Here is a 20555-nt window from a genome sequence, read left to right as displayed (position 1 = left end):
CTGTCCCCCAGGCTGGAGTGCAGTGGCGCGATCTCAGCTCACGGCAGCCTCCACCTCCCGGGTTCAAGCGATCTTCCTGCCTCAGCCTCCTGAGTAGCTGGGATTATAGGTGCACGCCACCACGCCCAACTAATTTTTGTATTTTTAGTAAAGTTGGGGTTTCACCATGTTGGTCAGGCTGGTCTCAAACTCTGGACCTCGTGATCCACCTGCCTCGGCCTCCCAAAGTGCTGGGATTACAGGCAGGAGTCACCATGTCCAGCCCCGCCTTTTTTTTCTAATGGACAGCCTCCCGGGCCAATGTAGGCTCAGAGACTCCCACTCTTTATTTCTTTTTCGTTTTTTTTTTTGTTTGTTTGTTTTGTTTTGTTTTTTGAGACGGAGCCTTACTCTGTCACCCAGGCTAGAGTGCAGTGGTACAGTCTTGGCTCACTGCAACCTCTGCCTCCTGGGTTTCAGTGATTCTCCTGCCTCAGCCTCCAGAATAGCTAGGACTACAGGCACCCACCTGTAATGCCCAGCTACTTTGTTTTGTTTTTGAGACAGAGTTGCACTCTGTTGCCCAGGCTGGAGTGCAGTGGAGCGATCTCAGCTCAGTGCAACCTCTGCCTTCCACATTCAAGTGATTCTCCTGCCTCAGCCTCCCAAGTAGCTTGGATTATAGGCGCCCACCACCACACCCAGCTAGTTTTTGTATTTTTAGTGGAGTCATGGTTTCACCAGTTTGGCCAGGCTGGTCTCAAACTCCTGACCTCATGTGATCTGCCCGCCTGAGCCTCCCAAAGGGATCCACGCCTGGTATTGCAGGCGTGAGCCATTGCTTTTTTTTTTCTTTTTTCTTTCTTTTTTCTTTCTTTTTTTTTTTTTTTAAAAGAGATGGGGCCTCACTCTGTCACCCAGGCTGCAGTGCAAGGGCGGGATACAGCCTCCGCCTCCTGGGCTCAAGTGATCCTCCTCCTGCCTCGCTGGAACTACAGTCGCATACCACTTCACCCAGCTAATTTTTAAATTTTTTTGTGGAGAACGGTTCTCACTGTGTTGCCCAGGCAGGTCCTGAACTCCTGGCTTCAAGCGATCCATGCTCAGCCAGCCTAACTTATTCTGAGAGAACTCTCCATGTCCTCTCCAGGAAAATGCACACTGGTATCGAGGGAAAAGGCAGCACAGAGTTGGGATGTGACATTTGGAAAGGGGACACATTTGATTAGCTTGTGGGTGTTTCCAGCATGTCTGGCCCACCCACCAGACCCCCTTACAGATTCTGGGCTTCAGTTATGCACAGTCAGGTGGATGGTCACCCAGAGACAGAACAAGGGCAGAAGAGATTGTGAAAGACAGGGACCTCAAGGGCCAGCAGGATAGGAGGGAGTTGGATGGGAGGCCAGAGAGGTGTATTAGTCTGTTTTCGTGCTGCTAATAAAGATGTACCTGAGACTGGGCAATTTATAAAGGAAAACGGTGTGGTTTTTTGTTTTTTTTTAAACAGAGTCTCGCTCTGTTGCCCAGGCTGGAGTGCAGTGGCGCGATCTTGGCTCACTGCCAGCTCCAGCTCCCAGGTTCGTGCCATTCTCCTGCCTCAGCCTCTGAGTAGCTGGGACTACAGGCGCCTGCCACCACATCCGGCTAATTTTTTGTATTTTTAGTAGAGACGGGGTTTCACCGTGTTAGCCAGGATGATCTTGATCTCCTGACCTCGTGACCCGCCCGCCTCAGCCTCCCAAAGTGCTGGGATTACAGGCGTAAGCCACTGTGCCTGGCCTATTTATTATTTTTTGAGATGGAGTCTCACTCTGTCACCCAGGCTGGAGTGCAGTGGCGCAGTCTCGGCTCGCTGCAACCTCTGCCTCCTGGGTTCAAGCAATTCTCCTGCCTCAGCATCCTGAGTAGCTGGGACTACAGACATCACTACCACGCCCAGCTAATTTTTGTATTTTTAGTAGACATAGGGTTTTGCCATGTTGGCCGGGCTGGTCTCAAATTCCCAGTCTCAGATGAGCCACTGCACCTGCCCTGTTTACTTTTTAAGTAATATAAATATATTCATTTGACATTCATACAAACCAACTGTTTAAAAATACATAAAAAGCCGGGCACGGTGGCTCACGCCTGTAATCCCAGCACTTTGGGAGGCTGAGGTAGGTGGATCACGAGGTCAGGAGATCGAGACCATCCTGGCTAACACGGTGAAACCCCCTCTCTACTAAAAATACAAAAAATTAGCCGGGCGTGGTGGCGGGCGCCTGTAGTCCCAGCTACTCGGGAGGCTGAGGCAGGAGACAGGTGTGAACCAGGGAGGCAGAGCTTGCAGTGAGCCGAGATCACGCCACTACACTCCAGCCTGGGCGACAGAGCGAGACTCTGTCTCAAAAAATAATAAATAAAAATTTTAAAAACTTGTTCAGAGACAGTGAAGAAAAAAGACAATGAAACAAACAAACAAAACAAACAAAAAAGCTTTTTAACCAAAAAACAAAACAAAAAAGTACATCAAAAGCATAAAGAAGTCCAGGCGCGGTGGCTCATGTCTGTAGTCCCAGCAATTTGGGAGGCCAGATCACCTGAGGTCAGGAGTTCAAGACCAGCCTGGCCAACATGGTGAAGCCCCCTCTCTACTAAAATACAAAAACTAGTTGGGCGTGGTAGTGCATGCCTATAGTCCCAGCTGCTCCGGAGGCTGAGACATGAGGATGGCTTGAACCCAGGAGGCAGGTGTTGCAGTGAGCCGAGGTCGAGCCAGTGCACTCCAGCCTGGGAGAAAGAGTGAGACTCTGTCTCATATGTTGCCCAGGCTGGTCTCCAACTCCTGAGCTGGAGTCCTCGTGCCTTGGCTCCCAAAGGATTGGGATTATAGGCGTGAACCACCACACCCAGCCCCTTGTTTTTATTTGATTTTTTTTCTTTTTTTTCTCAAGCAGTACTAAGGTCAGATAGTCATACGTGAGATTTATAATTATTCAAGCTGCAACCTATTGAGCTTAAATTCTGCTTCCTCTGCAGGACGAGTTACGTGACCTCTGGCAAGACATGGTACCTGTTGGAATTCCTGTTGCCGTCCTTTAGGATGGGGTCCTTGGATGGACAGAATGAGGGCAGGTGTGAACATGCTGAGCTCCCATGGTGCCAGTTACCCTTGCCCTTGGCTCTTAGACAATTCATTTTGAAGGGAACTAATACATTGGGCAAACAACTTTAAAACTTTGGAAATGGAAATGAAATAGAAAGATGCCAGGCTGGGCACGGTGGCTCACATCTGTAATTCCAGCACTTTGAGAGGCTGAGGCAGGCAGATCACCTGAGGTCAGGGGTTTGAGACCAGCCTGGCCAACATGGTGAAACCCCATCACTACTAAAAAATACAAAATTTAGTCGGGCGTGGTGATGCATGTCTGTAATCCCAGCTACTTGGGAGGCTGAGGCAGGAGAATCGCTTGAACCCAGGAGGTGGAGGTTGCAGTGAGTTGAGATTGTGCCACTGCACTCCAGCCTGGGCAACAGAGTGAGACTCCATTTCAAAAAAAACAGAAAAGAAAAGAAATATCTAGATGCCACCACACTGACAAACCACATCTCTGTGCTTTCCTCCTGGGGGGCAGATCTTTTCAAGCAGGGAGGATAGCAGGCTGTGGGTGGGGAGCAGAGGGTTGGCTGGGACCCAACCGGAAAGGCACCCTCTCCTCCAGAACCAGGCAGGTTTGTGGCCTCAGCAAACCCAGGCAGCCTGGGCCTCCCAACCGCTCCTGGGGCTTGGCAGACAAGTGACAGTCCTGATCAAGTGCTCTTGAGAAACCAACGTATGGAACTCATTACCCACCTTCCTGCCAAATCAGGCACACCCAGGCCGGCTCCCTCTGCTACTCCCTCTGCCTGGAAGGTCTTTTCCCACCCAGCCTCTGCCTGCCCGAGTCCTAGCAGTCTGTGAAAGCCCAGCTCAAATGCCACTTCCACAGTTCCCCCAGCCTTTCCCATGGAGCCCCCGGGAGCAGATTGCACTGCTCTTTTGGCACTTGGAGTTGCAACAGTCTGAATGTGTGTGTACCCTCAGAAGTGATGTGTTGAGATCCTCATCCCTAAGGTGATGGTCCAAGGAGGTGGGGTCTTCAGGTGGGTGAAGCCTCATTCATGGGATGAGTGCCCTTGTCTGAGGGGCCCCAGAGGCTCTCTGGCTGTCTCTTGGCCATGTGAGGACACAGTGGGAAGGCAGCCATCTACAACCCAGGAAGTGGCTCTCACTGGAACCCTGACTGTGCTGTCACCGTGATCGCAGACCTCCAGCCTCCAGAACTGTGAGGAGTGTCTGTTGTATATAAGCCACCCAGTCTCTGGTGTTCTGAGATAGCAGCCAAGACACACTAAGACAGGGGTTACTGAATGCCTGGAGAGCCAGCTCCCTCCCCAAGAGACTGCGTCCCTCCTTCTTTCTTTCTTTTCTTTTTTTTTTTTTTTTTTTTTTTGAGATGGAGTCTCGCTCTGTCGCCCAGGCTGGAGTGCAGTGGCACAACCTCTGCCTCCCGGGTTCAAGCAATTCTCCTGCCTCAGCCTCCCAAGTAGCTGGGAATACAGGTGCACGCACCACCATGGCCGGCTAATTTTTTTGTATTTTTAGTAGAGATGGGGTTTTGCCATGTTGGCCAGGCTGGTCTGGAACTCGTGACCTCAAGTGATTGCCCACCTCGGCCTCCCAAAGTCCTGGGATTCCAGGCGGGAGCCACCGCGCCCGGCGCATTTGTGCTCTTTTTCTTGTGTTTTCTCCTCTTTAGCTCTGAACTCATTAAGTTCCTTCTGAACATTTCTAGCCTGGTCTCAGGGGACCTGAGAGTATCTTCCCATCCCCCAAGCCCAGAGAGCTGGGGAAACAGAGGCAGGAATGCAGACCTGATGGGAGAGGTGGACAAGGGTTTGGGATGGCCGCGGCAGTGTGTGCTGAGGTTTAGGGAAGGGCCAGGGTCCCGGAACACAAAGAAGGCCAGGAACACCAGGGGACATGCATGACCTCTAGCACATTTGAGCCTGGGCCTCTCTCCAACCTTTCCTTATGTGCTGTTATAGGTTGAATCATGTTCCCTGAAAAAGACTTATTCAGATCCTAACCCCCAGGACCTGTGGCTGTGACCTTATTTGGAAATAAGAGTATTTGTAGATGTGACCGAGTTAAGATGAGGGCATACTGGAGTAGAATATGCCCTCATCCAACGACTGGTGTCCTTACAAGAAGAGGAAATTGGCACCGGGCTCAGTGGCTCACGCCTGTAATCCTAGCACTTTGGGAGGCTGAGGCAGGCAGACTGCTTAAGCCCAGGGGTTTGAGTGAGCAACAGAGCAAGAGTCTCTCAAAAAAAAAAAAAAAAAAAAGAGAGAAGAGGACATGAACACAGACACAGAGAAAAGGCAAATGACAACTGAGACTGATATTAGAGCGCATCTTACAGCTGAGAGCCAAGGAACGCCACGAACTGCCAGCCAGTACCAGAAGCTGGGACAGACGCCCAGGACAGAGTCTCTCTCAGATCCTGCAGAAGGAAGCCACGCTGCAGCACCTTACTGAAAGCATTTCTTTCTATTCCAAATGGAGAGAATACACCACAGTGGTATGAGCAGTTACCTGTGACTTTGTCACTAACCGAAATTACAGGTATCTCCGGGTGCAGTGGCTCATGTCTGTAATCCCAGCACTTTGGGAGGCTGAGGTGGGCGGATCACTTGAGGTCAGGAGTTCGAGACCAGCCTGGCCAACATGGTGAAACCCCATCTCTACTAAAAATACAAAAAAAATCAGCCAGGCAAGGTAGCATTTAATTTTTTTTGTTTGTTTGTTTTTTGTTTTTTGTTTTTTGAGATGCTCTGTCACCCAGGCTGGAGTGCGGTGGCGTGAACTCTCACTGCAACATCTACCTCCCAGATTCAAGCGATTCTCCTGCCTCAGCCTCCCGAGTAGCTGGGATTACAGGTGCCCGCTATCTTGCCTGTCTAATATGGTGAAACCCCATCTCTGCTAAAAATACAAAAATTAGTTGGGTGTGGTGGTGGGTGCCTGTAATACCAGATACTTGGGAGGCTGAGGCACGAGAATGACTTGAACCTGGGAGGTGGAGGTTGCAGTGAGCCGAAGTCGTGCCACTGTACTGCCAGTTGGGTCTCAAACTCCTGACCTTAAGTGATCCGCCTGCCTCAGCCTCCCAAAGTGCTGGGATTACAGGTGTGAGCCACCATACCCAGCCCCACTGTAGTCTTGACCTGCCCAGGGTCAAGTGATCCTACCACTTCGGCCTCCCAAGTAGCTGGGACCACAGCCTACTGCACTCAGCTTTTTTTTTTTTTTTTTTTTTTTTTTTTTGTAGAGACAGAGTCTGCCTATGTTGCTCAGGCTGGTCTCGAACTCCTGGACTCAAGTGATCCTCCCACCTTAATCTCCCCAAGTGCTGGAATTACAGGCATGAGCCCCTGCACCCAGCCTGACATCACTGTTGATGTTGACCTTGATCACCTGGCTGAGCTACTGTATCAGGTTTCTCAGCTGTGAAGCTTTGGCTCCCTTTAGAACAGTCGCTCTGCACAGCCCACAGGAGTGGGAAGTTAAGTTCCTCCTCACAGTCGCTACAAAAATCATTTGGGCCCGGGAGTGGTGGCTCACGCCTGTAATCCCAGCACTCTGGGAGGCCGAGGTGGGTGGATCACCTGAAGTCAGCAGTTGGAGACCAGCTTGGCCAACATGGTGAAACCCCGTCTCTACTAAAACTACAAAAATTAGCCGAGTGTGGTGGTGGGCGTGCATAATCCCAGCTACTCGAGAGGCTGAGGAAGGAGAATCGCTTGAACCCAGGAGGCACAGGTTGCAGTGAGCTGAGATTGCGCCACTGCACTCCAGCCTGGGCGACAAAAGCGAAATTCCATCTAAAAAAATAAAAATAAAATAACATTATTTGGAATTTTCAATGCGAAATGTGTCTATTCTCCCTGGCTTGTTAATTTATTATTTATTTATATCGGCATGGACCCATAGATGTTTATTTTACACTTTGGGTTATAATCAGCGCTACTTTACTTATTCTGTTGTCATTCCGGTGTAGTGTTTTAACATTATTGAGATATAACTCATACAATAAAACGCACCACTTTAAGTGCATAATTAGATGAGCTTTAAATACTTCCAGTTGGGGAACCCCCAGCCCTACCACAGGTGCCCCCAGTGTCCAGGGACCAGAACTAAATTCCTCAGGCAAGGGACTCAGGGAATGATATCAACTTCCCATTTCAGATCTAGAAAAGCCCAAGTTCCCCACTGGGTGTAAACAGAGTCGCTAAAGGGGCTGGGCACTGTGGCTCAGCCTGTAATCCCAGCACTTTGGGAGGCCGAGGCGGGTAGATCATCTGAGGTCAAGAGTTCAAGACCAGCCTGGACAACAACGCCATCTCTACAAAAAATTACAAAAATTAGCCGGGTGTGGTGGTGAGCGCATGTAATTCCAGTTACTTGGGAGGCTGAAGCAGGAGAATCACTTGAATCCGGGAGGCGGAGGTTGCAGTGAGCCGAGATCACCCCACTGCACTCCAGCCTGGGCGACAAGTGCGGAACTCTGTCTCAAAAAAAAAAAAAAATAGAGTCTCTAAGGGGCAAAAACATATGTACATCAGCAGTTATTTTTCTCTGCAGTCAGCAGCTCGGGAACTTTGCTAAGGGTGCCGGGGAGGGGTCGAGCGCAAAGGTGCAGGCGTGACACAGCTAGACCCGCCCAGCTCCTGCGGAGCCCTGGCCAGGCCCAGAAGGACCAGAGGGATGGAGGTTGAGCCCTTCCCATTTCTTCCGCTGTACCCCTCGCGTTCTCCGCCCGCGCTCCCTCAGTTTCACACCCTTTCAGCAGCTCCCTTCCTTGGGACCACGCGGACTCCCCTGGGGGTCGCGCGGGCTCAGAGGCCTCCCCGCGTTGTCTGGGCGGGGACTGGGAGTCCGCGGACCAGCGGGCGGGCGGGCGGCGCTGCGGGGCGGGCCGAGCTGGGGGCGGGCGGGGGCCGGAGCCCTGGCCTAGGTCCCAGGGGGCGGTGCCGCGGCGCGAACGGCCCGGGTCCCTCCCAGGCCGGAGCAGAATCGGCGGCGCCCTGGGCGGCCGCGGAGCCATGGACAGCAGTGGTCCCTTCAGCTGCCCCATCTGCCTAGAGCCGCTCCGGGAGCCGGTGACGCTGCCCTGCGGCCACAACTTCTGTCTCCCCTGCCTGGGCGCACTCTGGCCGCATCGTGGCGCGAGTGGCGCCGGCGGACCCGGAGGCGCGGCCCGCTGCCCGCTGTGCCAGGAGCCCTTCCCCGACGGCCTTCAGCTCCGCAAGAACCACACGCTGTCCGAGCTGCTGCAGCTCCGCCAGGGCTCGGGCCCCGGGCCCGGCCCCGGCCCCGGCCCGGCCCCTGCTCCGGCTCCGGAGCCCTCGGTGCCCAGCGCGCCGCCCAGCGCCCCGGAGCCGTCGGCCCCCTGCGCGCCCGAGCCGTGGTCCGCGGGCGAAGAGCCAGTGCGCTGCGACGCGTGCCCCGAGGGCGCGGCCCTGCCTGCCGCGCTGTCCTGCCTCTCCTGCCTCGCCTCCTTTTGCCCCGCGCACCTGGGCCCGCACGAGCGCAGCCCCGCGCTCCGGGGACACCGCCTGGTGCCGCCGCTACGCCGGCTAGAGGAGAGCCTGTGCCCGCGCCACCTGCGGCCGCTCGAGCGCTACTGCCGCGCGGAGCGCGTGTGTCTGTGCGAGGCCTGCGCCGCCCAGGAGCACCGCGGCCACGAGCTGGTGCCGCTGGAGCAGGAGCGCGCGCTTCAGGAGGTGGGCTCCGGGGGCACACTCGGGTGAGCCGGGGCTGGTGACTGACCGCGCGCGAGCGGGCCGAGGACCTTGGACCCCCCAGCCTTCCCGGGTTGGGTCTTAATTTCCTCCTCTAACCTGAGGATCTTTGCGGTCCCTTCCAGCCTTGACAAGGTCATCTGCTCGCGTGATGGAGATGGGAAGGGAGAAGGAGGGACGTGAGAGAACGGGACAAGGACGCGAAAAGCGGGCAGGGGACCTGAAGCCGGGCCGGGGTCTATGGGGGTGTAGGCGGGAGGGAACCGGGTGAGGCCCGCGGGGTTCCGGTAGCGTGGCTCCTGGTGCCGCCCAGGGGCTCACCCGGTCTCAGCTCAGATTTGCCCTGGGCTAAGTCTGCGGCTTTCGATGGGTGTGGCAGGCGGCAGGAGGGTGGCCGGGCACACAGATTCTCTGTCCAGCTGTTCCAGGGGCCAGTGGTGGGAGCATGTGCGCCGCGGCCTCTACCTCCCGCCCCCAGTTTCCTTTGGCCTCCAGCCCGGTCTTGGCGCCTCTGGCCAAGGGATTTTCCGTCTCTCCTGCCTGGAGCAGTGACTCATAAGACCTAGGGGATTTGCCCGGAATCCCCTTTTTTCAGGCCTGGACTGTGGATGCAGGTTCTTTGGGAACAGTGATCCCCAGGACAGCTTAATGCTTCCTTGTGCAGTCACCCCCAACCCCTGCACCTAACTCGCTTACTCCGTGCCTCTTCCCCGCTGGAGGAAGTTCTCAAATTCATCTGAGTAACACTGAGACCAGCGGAAGGCCCTGTACTGGGCCTCCTGTCAGAGACGGGAGGCAGACACCCAGTCAGCCTGCGGGCCCCCAGGCGTTCAGGAAAGGCACCAGCCTGGGCTGCAGGCACCTCTGGCATATTATGGGACATCGTGGCCACTCCAGTCCCACCCAATGCACAGATACCACTCCCCGGTCACCCCCTTCTCTCCCCTGGCAAGGCCTGGGACCCCAGGGCAGGGCTGTGGCCTCTGCCAGACCTCATACTCATGGAGGGTGTTGTCCACAGGCTGAGCAGCCGAAAGTCCTGAGCGCCGTGGAGGACCGCATGGACGAACTGGGTGCTGGCATTGCACAGTCCAGGCGCACAGTGGCTCTCATCAAGGTCAGACACCCCTCCCCAGCCTCCATCCCTGTCCTCCCCTGCAGTGGGCATACTCCTGGCAGTGTATGCTTTCAGCATGGCACAATCCACTCCAAACAAGCCATGCGCATACCCACTGAGCACAAGTGTCCCCTGACCTGGCCCAGATGCAGGGTAGGCTCAGGCTGGCCCCTCTGTCCTCTCAAGGGGGTGGGTGGGAAGCCGGGGTCAGGGAAGGAGGGAGCCACAGTCCAGGACGGTTCTTTGCCCTCATTGCCCCCGCTACTGTCATCCTGTGCAGAGTGCAGCCGTGGCGGAGCGGGAGAGGGTGAGCCAGCTGTTTGCAGAGGCTGCGGCTGCCCTGCAGGGCTTCCAGACCCAGGTGCTGGCCTTCATCGAGGAGGGGGAAGCTGCTATGCTGGGCCGCTCCCAGGGTGACCTGCGGCGACAGGAGGAACAGCGCAGCCGCCTGAGCCGAGCCCGCCAGAATCTCAGCCAGGTCCCCGAAGCCGACTCAGTCAGCTTCCTGCAGGTGAGGGCCGCTCTGGGGGCCACAGAAGGAACAGAAGCTGGGACAGGTCGGGGTGGAGGGAGGAGGAGACAGTGGGTGCATGACCTCCTGGCAGAGCCGCCTCCACCCCCAGCAAGGAGGAGCCATGGCCAGCAGAGCTTTAATGGGCATTTGTCTGGCACAGGAGCTGCTGGCACTAAGGCTGGCCCTGGAGGAGGGGTGTGGCCCTGGCCCTGGACCCCCGAGGGAGCTCAGCTTCACCAAATCTTCCCAAGCTGTCCGCGCAGTGAGAGACGTGCTGGCCGTGGCCTGCGCCAACCAGTGGGAGCAGCTGAGGGGGCCGGGTGGCAACGAGGACGGGCCACAGAAGCTGGATTCGGAAGGTGGGCACCGCCCCACTCCCCCGATGACTCACCCTCTCCCAGCCTCTCGCACAGGCCCCCAGGCCTGGTGCCCATCCAGAAGTGGAGGAGGAAAATTGTGCCTGGCACAGGGAGGAGCCCAAATCCCGCCAGTGACTAGAGCTGCCACCCTGTGGGGATCAATCAGCCCCTTGGACCTGGGGTAGAGGGGGCTTCTCCTAGCCCACCCTCTAGCTCCAGAGGGGCTGTGGCCCGGGAAGCATGTGGGGCAAGGAGCAGAACACAGGCAACGGGCATGCGTGTGAGCAGAGCGTGCCACGTCTGGGTGGTGCTTGCTCCCTGGTGGCTCTGGACTCTGGGAGGAAGTGAAGGGGGAAGGGATTGTAGTCACAGGTTCGGAGGGGGGCAGTCTGGGGGCATTCTCACCATTATCTCCTCTTCTGCAGCTGATGCTGAGCCCCAGGACCCCGATAGCACGAACCTCTTAGAGAGTGAAGCTCCCAGGGACTATTTCCTGAAGTGTAAGTGGGCGCCCGTGCCCCCTCCACTCACGCCGGGCCCTCCCAGGGCTGCTAGGCTGATCCCAGAAGCAGGTCCCAGCAGGGCCCTGGCACACAAGGGTTAGGATTCCTCTCCCTAGTTCGTGGGGAGAGCTAGGGCAGCTTCTGGGGTGGTCTCCGGTGGGGCTGGGTTGTGCCGGTTGGAAAGCAGAGGAGAGGCTGTGTTTTCGGGGGTGGGCACTTGTGGAGGGGCCGTGCCCTCTCAGCCTGGCCCTGAGCCCTGCCTCTCTCTTCTGTCCGCGGGATCAGTTGCCTACATCGTGGATTTGGACAGTGACACGGCAGACAAGTTCCTGCAGCTGTTTGGAACCAAAGGTGTCAAGAGGGTGCTGTGTCCTATCAACTACCCCGAGTCGCCTACCCGCTTCACGCATTGTGAGCAGGTGCTGGGCGAGGGTGCCCTGGACCGGGGCACCTACTACTGGGAGGTGGAGATTATCGAGGGCTGGGTCAGCGTGGGGGTCATGGCCGAAGACTTCTCCCCGCAAGAGCCCTACGACCGCGGCCGGTTAGGCCGCAACGCCCACTCCTGCTGCCTGCAGTGGAATGGACGCAGCTTCTCCGTCTGGTTTCATGGGCTGGAGGCTCCCCTGCCGAACCCCTTCTCGCCCACGGTCGGGGTCTGCCTAGAATACGCCGACCGTGCCCTGGCCTTCTATGCCGTGCGGGACGGCAAGATGAGCCTCCTGCGGAGGCTGAAGGCCTCCCGGCCCCGCCGGGGTGGCATCCCGGCCTCCCCCATTGACCCCTTCCAGAGCCGCCTGGACAGTCACTTTGCGGGGCTGTTCGCCCACAGGCTCAAGCCTGCGTTCTTCCTGGAGAGTGTGGACGCTCACCTGCAGATCGGGCCCCTCAAGAAGTCCTGCATATCTGTGCTGAAGAGGAGGTGATGCCGGGCACGGGCGCTCCTGTTGCGGTCTCTGCTCCAGGAAGCTGCCTCCTCTGGGCCCTCTCCTTCCTCTGGGGAAGGCACCAGCATGAGTCCCATACACTCAGCCTTCTCATTTCTAGAGGCTTCCACCTTTTATACACTCAGCCTTCCCCCCCACAAGGCAGGAGGCCCCCCAGACCCTGTTCCCCTGCAGACCTCGCTTCTGAGAGACAGAGCTACAGCTGGGACAGCTCCAAGCTACCCTGACCCCTCCTTTTCCAGGTTTCTAGAACAATGTCTGGCATATAGTAGGTGCTCAATAAACACTTGTTGAATGAATGACTCCTTTTCCATCCTCGCCACCCAAGGATTCCCAGAACCGCTCTCATTCATAAGCTGGTTGAGTGGGCAGGCAGGAGAGGGGCCGGAGCCCCTGGTTCCAGGATTCGTGTTGAGAGAGCGCCTTGGCCTGTGAGAAGGGGGCTGGAACAGGGTACCTGCCCTTTGGGGCACCCCCACTCCCTTGTTCCCAGCAGGGGCAGCCAGAGGTGGCTTCTCCAGCCCCACTGCCATCCTGGCTGCTTGAGTGTTTGCTTGGGATGGCCTGACTCCCACCAGCTATTTCTACCTTTCATGTGGCAGCCTGGCTCTGGACCTGCCATCGCTGTTTGTACTGTTTGTGCCCAGCATTAAATGCAGGCCTCACCCCTCCAGGAACAGGGCAGGACCCCTGGGCGTGGGCAAGAGAGTTTTGAGACCTGGAGCTTCCTTCACACATAGCCCTCAGCCCACAGAGCCGGCCCAGGATGTGGCTGGAGCCCAGAGCATCTGCAATAAGAGGACTTATGTCCTGGCTAGGCACAGTGACTCACGCCTGTCATCTCAGCACTTTGGGAGGCCAAGGCAGGCAGATCACTTGAGGTCAGGAGTTTGAGACCAGCCTAGGCAACTTGGTGAACCCCTCATCTCTACTAAAAATACAAAAATTAGCCGGGCGTGGTGGTGGGCGCCTGTAATCCCAGCTACTCAGGGCCCTGAGGCAGAAGAATCACTTGAACCCGGAAGGCAGAGGTAATAGTGAGCCAAGATCAATCACACCACTGCACTCCAGCCTGGGCGACACAGCAAGACTCCATCTCAAAAAATAAAAGGACGTATGTCTCCCTCTGGAATCTTCTTGTCCTCCATGCTGGGGACACCTGTGACCTGTCCCCCAGGAGAGCCTCTGCCTCTCTTCTGGGAGGGCCCAGTGCCCTCTGCTGCCCTAGAACCCGAGCCAGGCCTGGGATGCCCTGAGGGTACAGGCCAGTATGTTTCCAGGCGCAGGCCAGCTCGCTCCTCCCTGGGTTCTGTGTGGCCCAGGTACACCCCAGAGAGGGGCTGTGGCTAAGGGCAAGGGCAGACAGAGAGGCCTCTCAGACAGACGCCCATCTCCAGGTCAGGCGGGATAATGGGTGAGCTATGCAGCCAGACAGCAAGGCCATACAAGTCCAGCCCCAGCAGCCTCAGCAGCTAAAAATAGCCCCTCCCGTGGAGCCTGCCTGGGCCCCGGCAGCCAGGATGTTGTTTTTCCGGGCGGGGCCTCCTTGCTTCTGGTGCTTTGTGTTTTCAACACCGTTCCCTTGGCAGCCACGGGTCCCCAGCTCACCCGGCAGTGAAAGGGCTGGCGGAGAAGGCTGCCCCACTGTCCCCTTGGATGCTCCTTGGACCACCTACTACAAGCCTCCTACCTTGCACAGGACCCCTCCCACCCCTCATGCCACCTGCTGTCTCATCTTGTCCCCCTACTTGGCACTCCCTACCCTACAGGCTCCCCTTGCCAGGGAACCTTCTGGTCTCTGACCCTGTAGGAAGCGTTGGCATGTCCTGGAATGTGAGCTAGACAAGCCTGGTGCTTTCTTGGTGGAATTCAGGTGGGACTGGTCACGCCTGTGGCCACAGACACAGCCAATCAGCAAGGATGCCATCTGCAGAGTGGCCTCCAGCTCCAGAGTCTTGCGTGGCAGTTTGGGAAACAAACATCTCTTTATAAAAAAATATTGAGGCCGGGCACGGTGGCTCAAGCCTGTAATTCCAGCACTTTGGGAGGCCGAGATCGGGCTGGACTGCAGGTCAGGAGATCGGTGACCATCCTGGCTGGGTGACTCTGCAAACCCGCCTCTACTAAAAAATACAAAAACTAGCCAGGCGAGGTGGCGGCTTCTGTAGTCCCAGAAGCTACTGAGGCTGAGGTAGGAGAATGCATGAAACCCGAGGCGCTTGCAATGAGCTGAGATCCGCCACTGTACCCAGTCTGGGTGACAGAGCGAGACTCCATCTCAAAAAAAAAAAAAAAAAAAAATTGAAGCTGGGCATGGTGGCTCACACCTGTAATCCCAGCACTTTGGGAGGCTGAGGTGGGACGATCACTCGAGCCCAGGAGTTTGAGATCATTCAATGGCCGACATGGTGAGACCCCATCTCTACAAAAAACAAAAATAAAAATAAAAATTGGCCAGGTGCAATAACTCACACCTGTAATCCCAGCACTTTGGGAGGCCGAGACGGGTGGATCACGAGGTCAGGAGTTCAAGACCAGCCTGGCCAACATGGTGAAACCGTGTCTCTACTAAAAATAACAAAAATTAGCTAGATGTGGTGAAGGGCTCTGTAATCCCAGCTACTCAGGAGGCTGAGGCAGAGAATTACTTGAACCCAGCAGGCAGAGGTTGCAGGAGTCGAAAGATCACACCACTGCACTCCAGGACTGGGCAACAGGAGCCAGACCCTGGCCTCAAAACAAAAACAAAAACAGCCAGCATGGTGGTGCACGTCTGTGGTTTCAGCTACTTGGGAGGCTGAGATGGGAGGGTCCCTTGAGCCCAGGAGGTTGGGGCTGCAGTGAGCCATGTTCATGCCATTATACTCCAGCCTGGATGACAGGGTGAGACCCTGTCTCAAAAATAAATACATAAAATAAAATAAATTTTAAAATATAGAGACAGGGTTCTATACCACGCCTGAAACAAGCATTTTAATCCCAAATCCCTGTATTGTAGCTTTGCAGCTCAGAGCCAGGGATTGGCTGGCCCCTGGGTGCACAGCTAGCAAGCGGCTGGCTCTTCAGATCCCAAGTTTCAGACTCTGAAGACTGGAGTGTTAGCTACAACCTCGCATTTCCTTTGTCACCCTGGACTGCGAGCGTGTGTGTGTGTGTGTGTGTGTGTGTGTGTGGTCTGCATGTCTAGGTGTTTTGTGTGTATGCGTATATGTGCATATATCTGCATACCTGTGTGTATATCTGCATGTGTGTGTGCGCTATGCATGAGTGTCTGCCTGGGTGATCGTCTGTGTATGAACGCATGTTGCTCCAGCCTAGTGACTTTTCCAACGATGCTCTGAGAAGACCTAGGAGGAGGTGCACTGAGCGGGGTGGGCTGGGGAAAGGCTGGGGCCAGGTCCCTCAGCACCCCTCCCAACATCTTAATCAGAGAAGCTTTTGCCTATTTGATTCAGGACTGCTTTTAAAAAAGAAACTGGGCTGGGTGCGGTGGCTCACGCCTGTAATCCCAGCACTTTGGGAGGCCGAGGCAGGCAGATCATGAGGTCAGAAGATCGAGACCATCCTGGCCAACGTGGTGAAATCCCCTCTCTACTAAAAAAAAAAAAAAAAAAAATTAACCGGACATGGTGGCGGGCACCTGTAGTCCCAGCTACTTGGGAGGCTGAGGCAGGAGAATGGCGTGAACCCAGGAGGCAGAGCTTGCAGTGAGGCGAGATCGCGCCACTGCACTCCAGCCTGGGTGATACAGCGAGACTCTGTCTCAAAAGAAAAAAAAAGAAAAGAAAAAAGAAACTGTTAAAAAGAAAAAAAAAATGAGAAAACCACTGACCTAGTCTCAACCTTCCCCTCCCACTACCATTTTCAGAGGAAGAAACTGAGGCACGGGGTACTGGGGGACTGCCCAGTTACGGAGTCCAGAACCCTCTCCATACTGCCCAGTCTAGGTGTGTCTTGTGCTTAGAAATGCCTAAACAGGCCAGGCGTAGTAGCTCATGCCTGTAATCCCAGCCCTTTGGGAGGTTGAGGCGGGCAGATCACTTGAGATCACGAGTTCGAGACCAGCCTGGCCAACATAGGGCAACCCCCATCTCTACTAAAAAATACAAAAAGTAGCCAGGAGTAGTGGCACGTGCCTACAGTCCTAGCTACTAGGGAGGCTGAGGCAAAAGAATCGCTTGAATCTGGGAGGCGGAGGTTGCAGTGAGCTGAGATCACACCCCTGCACTCCAGCCTGGGTGACAGAGCAAGATTTTGTCTCCCAAAAAAAAAAAAAAAGAACTGTCTAAACACACACACACACACACCCCCCTCACACTCACACACACACAACCCTGCTTCCCAGCATTGCCGCCTGTGTATGCGCTGCCCTCGGCCAGGTCCCAGTTCCCACGGTCACCAGAGCCCTGGCACGGCTGCCCGAGGGTCTGTGGCCTCAGAAGCTCCCGCCAGAGCCCCCGCCAGGCCCCCACCAGGCCCGGACAATGGTGCAGGGTGAGGGGTTTCCGAGGCTTTGGCGCTGGCTGCTGGGCCTGGCTGCTCTGGGCCAGGCAAGGAGCCAACCTCCACTTGCACTTTGTTTCTGTGGGAAAATGAGCTCGGGTTCCAACCAACGGCCTGAGGAAGCGGCTTGGGCTGCTCCCATGGCTTCCCCACACCCCAGGAGGACATAGACCCCCAGTCTTCTTTCCTCCCTTCTCCTCATCCTCGTCCTCCCCTTCCCGAGGCCCGAGGAACACTCACAGAAGTACCTCCCTTCACCCCGTCTCCTCCCAGGCAGAGTGGGTGCGGCTGGACTGTGGCTCCCGGAGGCCTGGCCGGGAGGATGGGGCCGAACTGGGCGTGGCTGAGGTTGGCAGCTACTGCGTCTCTCCCAGGAGGAAAGTACTCTAGTCCTTCTTTATCTCGGAGGATGCGTTCCCAGACCCCCCGTGTGTGCCTGACGCTGCAGACGGTACAGAATCCTACATGCACTATGGCTTTTCCATCTGGTAACCAAGATGGCTAAAAGGAAACAATGGGCGGGCAGTCCTACAGTGTGGATTCCCCGAACAAAGGGATGATTCTTGTCCCAGGCAGGCTGGATGAAGTGGGATGGCGCGAGATTTCATCATGCTACTCAGAATGGCATGCAATCTAAAACGTATGAGTTGTTTGCTTCTGGAATCTTCCATTTAACATTTCTGGATTGCAGTAGACTGTGAGTAAGCAAAGCCATTGATAACAGGGGACTACTGGAGCACTGAGCAGGGTCTGTGTCCCGTTCAACCCCAAACACCCCACACCCATTTGATGCCGACATTCAAAATCTGGAAGGTGGCCAGGTGTGGTGGCTCATGCCTGTAATGCCAGCACTTTGGGAGGCCGAGGAGGGCAGATCATGAGGTCAGGAGTTCAAGGCCAGCCTTACCAACATAGTGAAACCCCATCTTTACTAAAAATACAAAAATTAGCTGGGCATGGTGGTGCAAGCCTGTAATTCCAGCTACTCAGAAGGCTGAGGCAGGAGAATTACTTGAACCAGGGAGGCAGAGGTTGCAGTGAGCTGAGATCGTACCACTGCACTCCAGCCTGGGTAACAGAGTGAGACTCCATCTCAAACAAACAAACGAAATCTAGAAGGCGAGGTCATTCCCCGTCCACACAGTCAGATCTGGGGGATGCATAAGAAATGCAGGAAGCCCTGGTGGTCCTTGTGAGCTTCACTTGGGATGGAGAGCCACTGTGTTCTCCTCACATGCTCCTGACACCTTCAAGGGTATATGGACCAAATAGTGATGGGGTCTTGCTGTGTTGGCCCGGCTGGTCTCCAACTCCTGGGCCCAAGCAATCTTCCCACTTCACCTTCCCAAAGTGCTGGGATTATAGGCATGAGCCACCATGCCCACACCCAGCCTGTACTTTATCTTGAAATGACATTCAAATTTTGAATTTTACTCAATAGCTGGGATTACAGGTGCACACCACCACGCCCGGCTAATTTTGTATTTTTAGCCCAATGTTATTTTAATGTACAAGCCCGGCCCAATATTGCTTTAATATAAAAAACAGGCCAGGCATGGTGGCTCACACCTATAATCCTAGCATTTTTGGAGGCTGAGGCAGGTGGATCACCTGAGGTCAGGAGTTTGAGACCATTGTGGCCAACATGGTGAAACCCCGTCTCTACTAAAAATACAAAACTTAGCCAGGCGTGGTGGCTAATCCCAGCTACTTGGGAGGCTGAGGCAGGAGGATGGCTTGAACCCGGGAGGCGGAAGTTGCAGTGAGCTGAGATTGCACCACTGCACTCCAGCCTGGCAACAGAGCGAGACTCTGTCTCAAAAAAAAAAAAAAAAAAAAGTTTAAAATGGTGAATTTTATGTTATGTATATTTTACCACGTGCCCCCGCCCAACACTGCCAAAAATAAAGAAAGAAAAGGACAGTGGCCATGAGAAGGAGCCCTAATGGGGCTGGTGGAAGGCCATTTCTAGGGATCACTTCCTTGAAGAAAGGGCTGTTGAGACCTGAAGGACAGGGAGGAGCTAACAAGACAGAAAGGATGGGTGTGGGCTCGAGACCAGCCAGTGCACTGCAGGGGACAGCAGTGCAGGGCAGAAGGGTGAGAGGCCTGAGGTGGCAGGCCAGGTCCTGCAAGGCAAAGCCTGGTAAGGATTCTAGACTTTTCCTAGGAACAATGGGAAGCCAGGGCATGGTCTCACATCAGTAAACAGTACAGTCAGATTTGAAGTTTTGACTGGGCACCATGGCTCACGCCTGTAATCCCAGCACTTTGGGAGTCTGAGGCGGGAGGATCACAAGCTCAGGAGTTCAAGGCCAGCCTGGGCAACATGGTGAAACCCCATCTCTACCAAAAATAGAAGAAAAAAAAAAAAAATCAGCCAGGCATGGTGACGCACACCTGTGGTTCCAGCTACTCTGAGGGCTGAGGTACGAGGATTGCTTGAGCCCAGGAAGCAGAGGTTGCAGTGAGCTGAGATCACACTGCAGTCCAGCCTGGGTGACAGAGAGAGACTCCATTTCTTTTTTTTTTTTTTTTTTTTTGAGACGGAGTCTGGCTCTGTCGCCCAGGCTGGAGTGCAGTGGCCAGATCTCAGCTCACTGCAAGCTTCGCCTCCCGAGTTTACGCCATTCTCCTGCCTCAGCCTCCCAAGTAGCTGGGACTACAGGCGACCGCCACCTCGCCCGGCTAGTTTTTTGTATTTTTTAGTAGAGATGGGGTTTCACCGGGTTAGCCAGGATGGTCTCGATCTCCTGACCTCGTGATCTGCCCGTCTTGGCCTCCCAAAGTGCTAGGATTACAGGCTTGAGCCACTGCGCCCGGCCAAGATGCCATTTCAAAAAAAAAAAAAAAAAGGGTTTGAAGTTTCAAAGTCATTCTATTATTTAGGTGAGAAATAAGCTAAGGAGGGGAAAAAAGAGGATGAAAATAACTAAAACTGCTGCTTTGCATCTTGCCAGGGAGAGCCCCCTAACTCTGGGAAGCGGGACACAGAAATCTAATAGCAGGGAGAACCAGGCCCTTAAGGACCTCCCCTGCTCCCTCCTCTCCTCCAGCTCTCTGGTGTAGGGGGTCCCTCCAGCCAAGGCTTCTCAGTACTGGGACGCGGACATCTTCAGAGGTCACACCGCCCCTTTCTGGCTTTCTGTGGCTTTGGAGGCTCAGAAGCGGAAATGCACTCAAGCCGTGTATAAACACTCTAACAGCAGGAATTGCTCAGAACAGGCCTTGCAGCTGTGTCTGGGGAAACTGAACTTGACAGAGCCAGGAGGTCCCAGTGGGAACCTCAGGGTGGGGCCCATCTCTATAGCAACCAGAAACAGCCCCAGACACGCGCTGGCCCTGCCTCTGAGGAGGGAGCGGGCAACTTGTGTTCTTGAAATACCCACGGCCAAAAAGGACTCATCCAAAATAGCCCACTTTCACATCACCAAACATCAGCAACGCCTCACAGGGCATCTGCCACTCTGCAGCACAGCAACCAACGAGGAGTGGCAGAAAGTTACCATGACTTACCAGGAGTTGTCTTCCTCTCACTGGTGTATTAGGAAGAGGACAACTGGCTGAATGAAAAAGATTTGGTGTATCAAGCACAAATTTGTTCCCCAATACTCAGGTAAAAGAAATGTCCATTTGGGCAGTTTCCCTAAATCAAGTAAAATGTGATTATAAGCTGCCCTTTGCCAAGAAAGTAGGAAATTCAACTTCAGGCATATGGGGAGGGGCGTCTTCCCCCTCAGTAGAATCATTATTATTATTATTATTATTATTATTATTATTATTATTATTTGAGATGGAGTCGTC

General features: G+C 55.0%; 1 protein-coding gene across 1 annotated transcript; it reads left to right on the top strand.

The window, feature by feature from the left end:
* Positions 1–8057: 8057 nt before the first annotated feature.
* TRIM47 (tripartite motif containing 47) lies at positions 8058–12547 on the top strand. Its single transcript, XM_003913451.4, has 6 exons — positions 8058–8790; positions 9830–9925; positions 10206–10436; positions 10600–10798; positions 11224–11298; positions 11587–12547. The coding sequence occupies exons 1-6, from the start codon at positions 8110–8112 to the stop codon at positions 12225–12227; spliced, it is 1923 nt and encodes a 640-aa protein (XP_003913500.1). The 5' UTR covers positions 8058–8109; the 3' UTR covers positions 12228–12547.
* The last annotated feature ends 8008 nt before the right edge of the window (positions 12548–20555 follow it).

The sequence above is a fragment of the Papio anubis genome, chromosome 17 (assembly GCF_008728515.1).
Source record: "Papio anubis isolate 15944 chromosome 17, Panubis1.0, whole genome shotgun sequence".
NCBI lineage: Eukaryota > Metazoa > Chordata > Mammalia > Primates > Cercopithecidae > Papio > Papio anubis.
Note: the sequence above shows the minus strand (reverse complement) of the source record. Positions and strands in the feature narration are given on the sequence as shown.

Bases quoted from the DNA above. Each gene is read 5' to 3' on its own strand.
- TRIM47 (XM_003913451.4), top strand. From the start codon at position 8,110: ATGGACAGCAGTGGTCCCTTCAGCTGCCCCATCTGCCTAGAGCCGCTC. The intron at 8,791-9,829 runs GTGGGCTCCGGG...TGTTGTCCACAG, and splicing joins AGGAGCGCGCGCTTCAGGAG to GCTGAGCAGCCGAAAGTCCT. The intron at 10,437-10,599 runs GTGAGGGCCGCT...TGTCTGGCACAG, and splicing joins ACTCAGTCAGCTTCCTGCAG to GAGCTGCTGGCACTAAGGCT.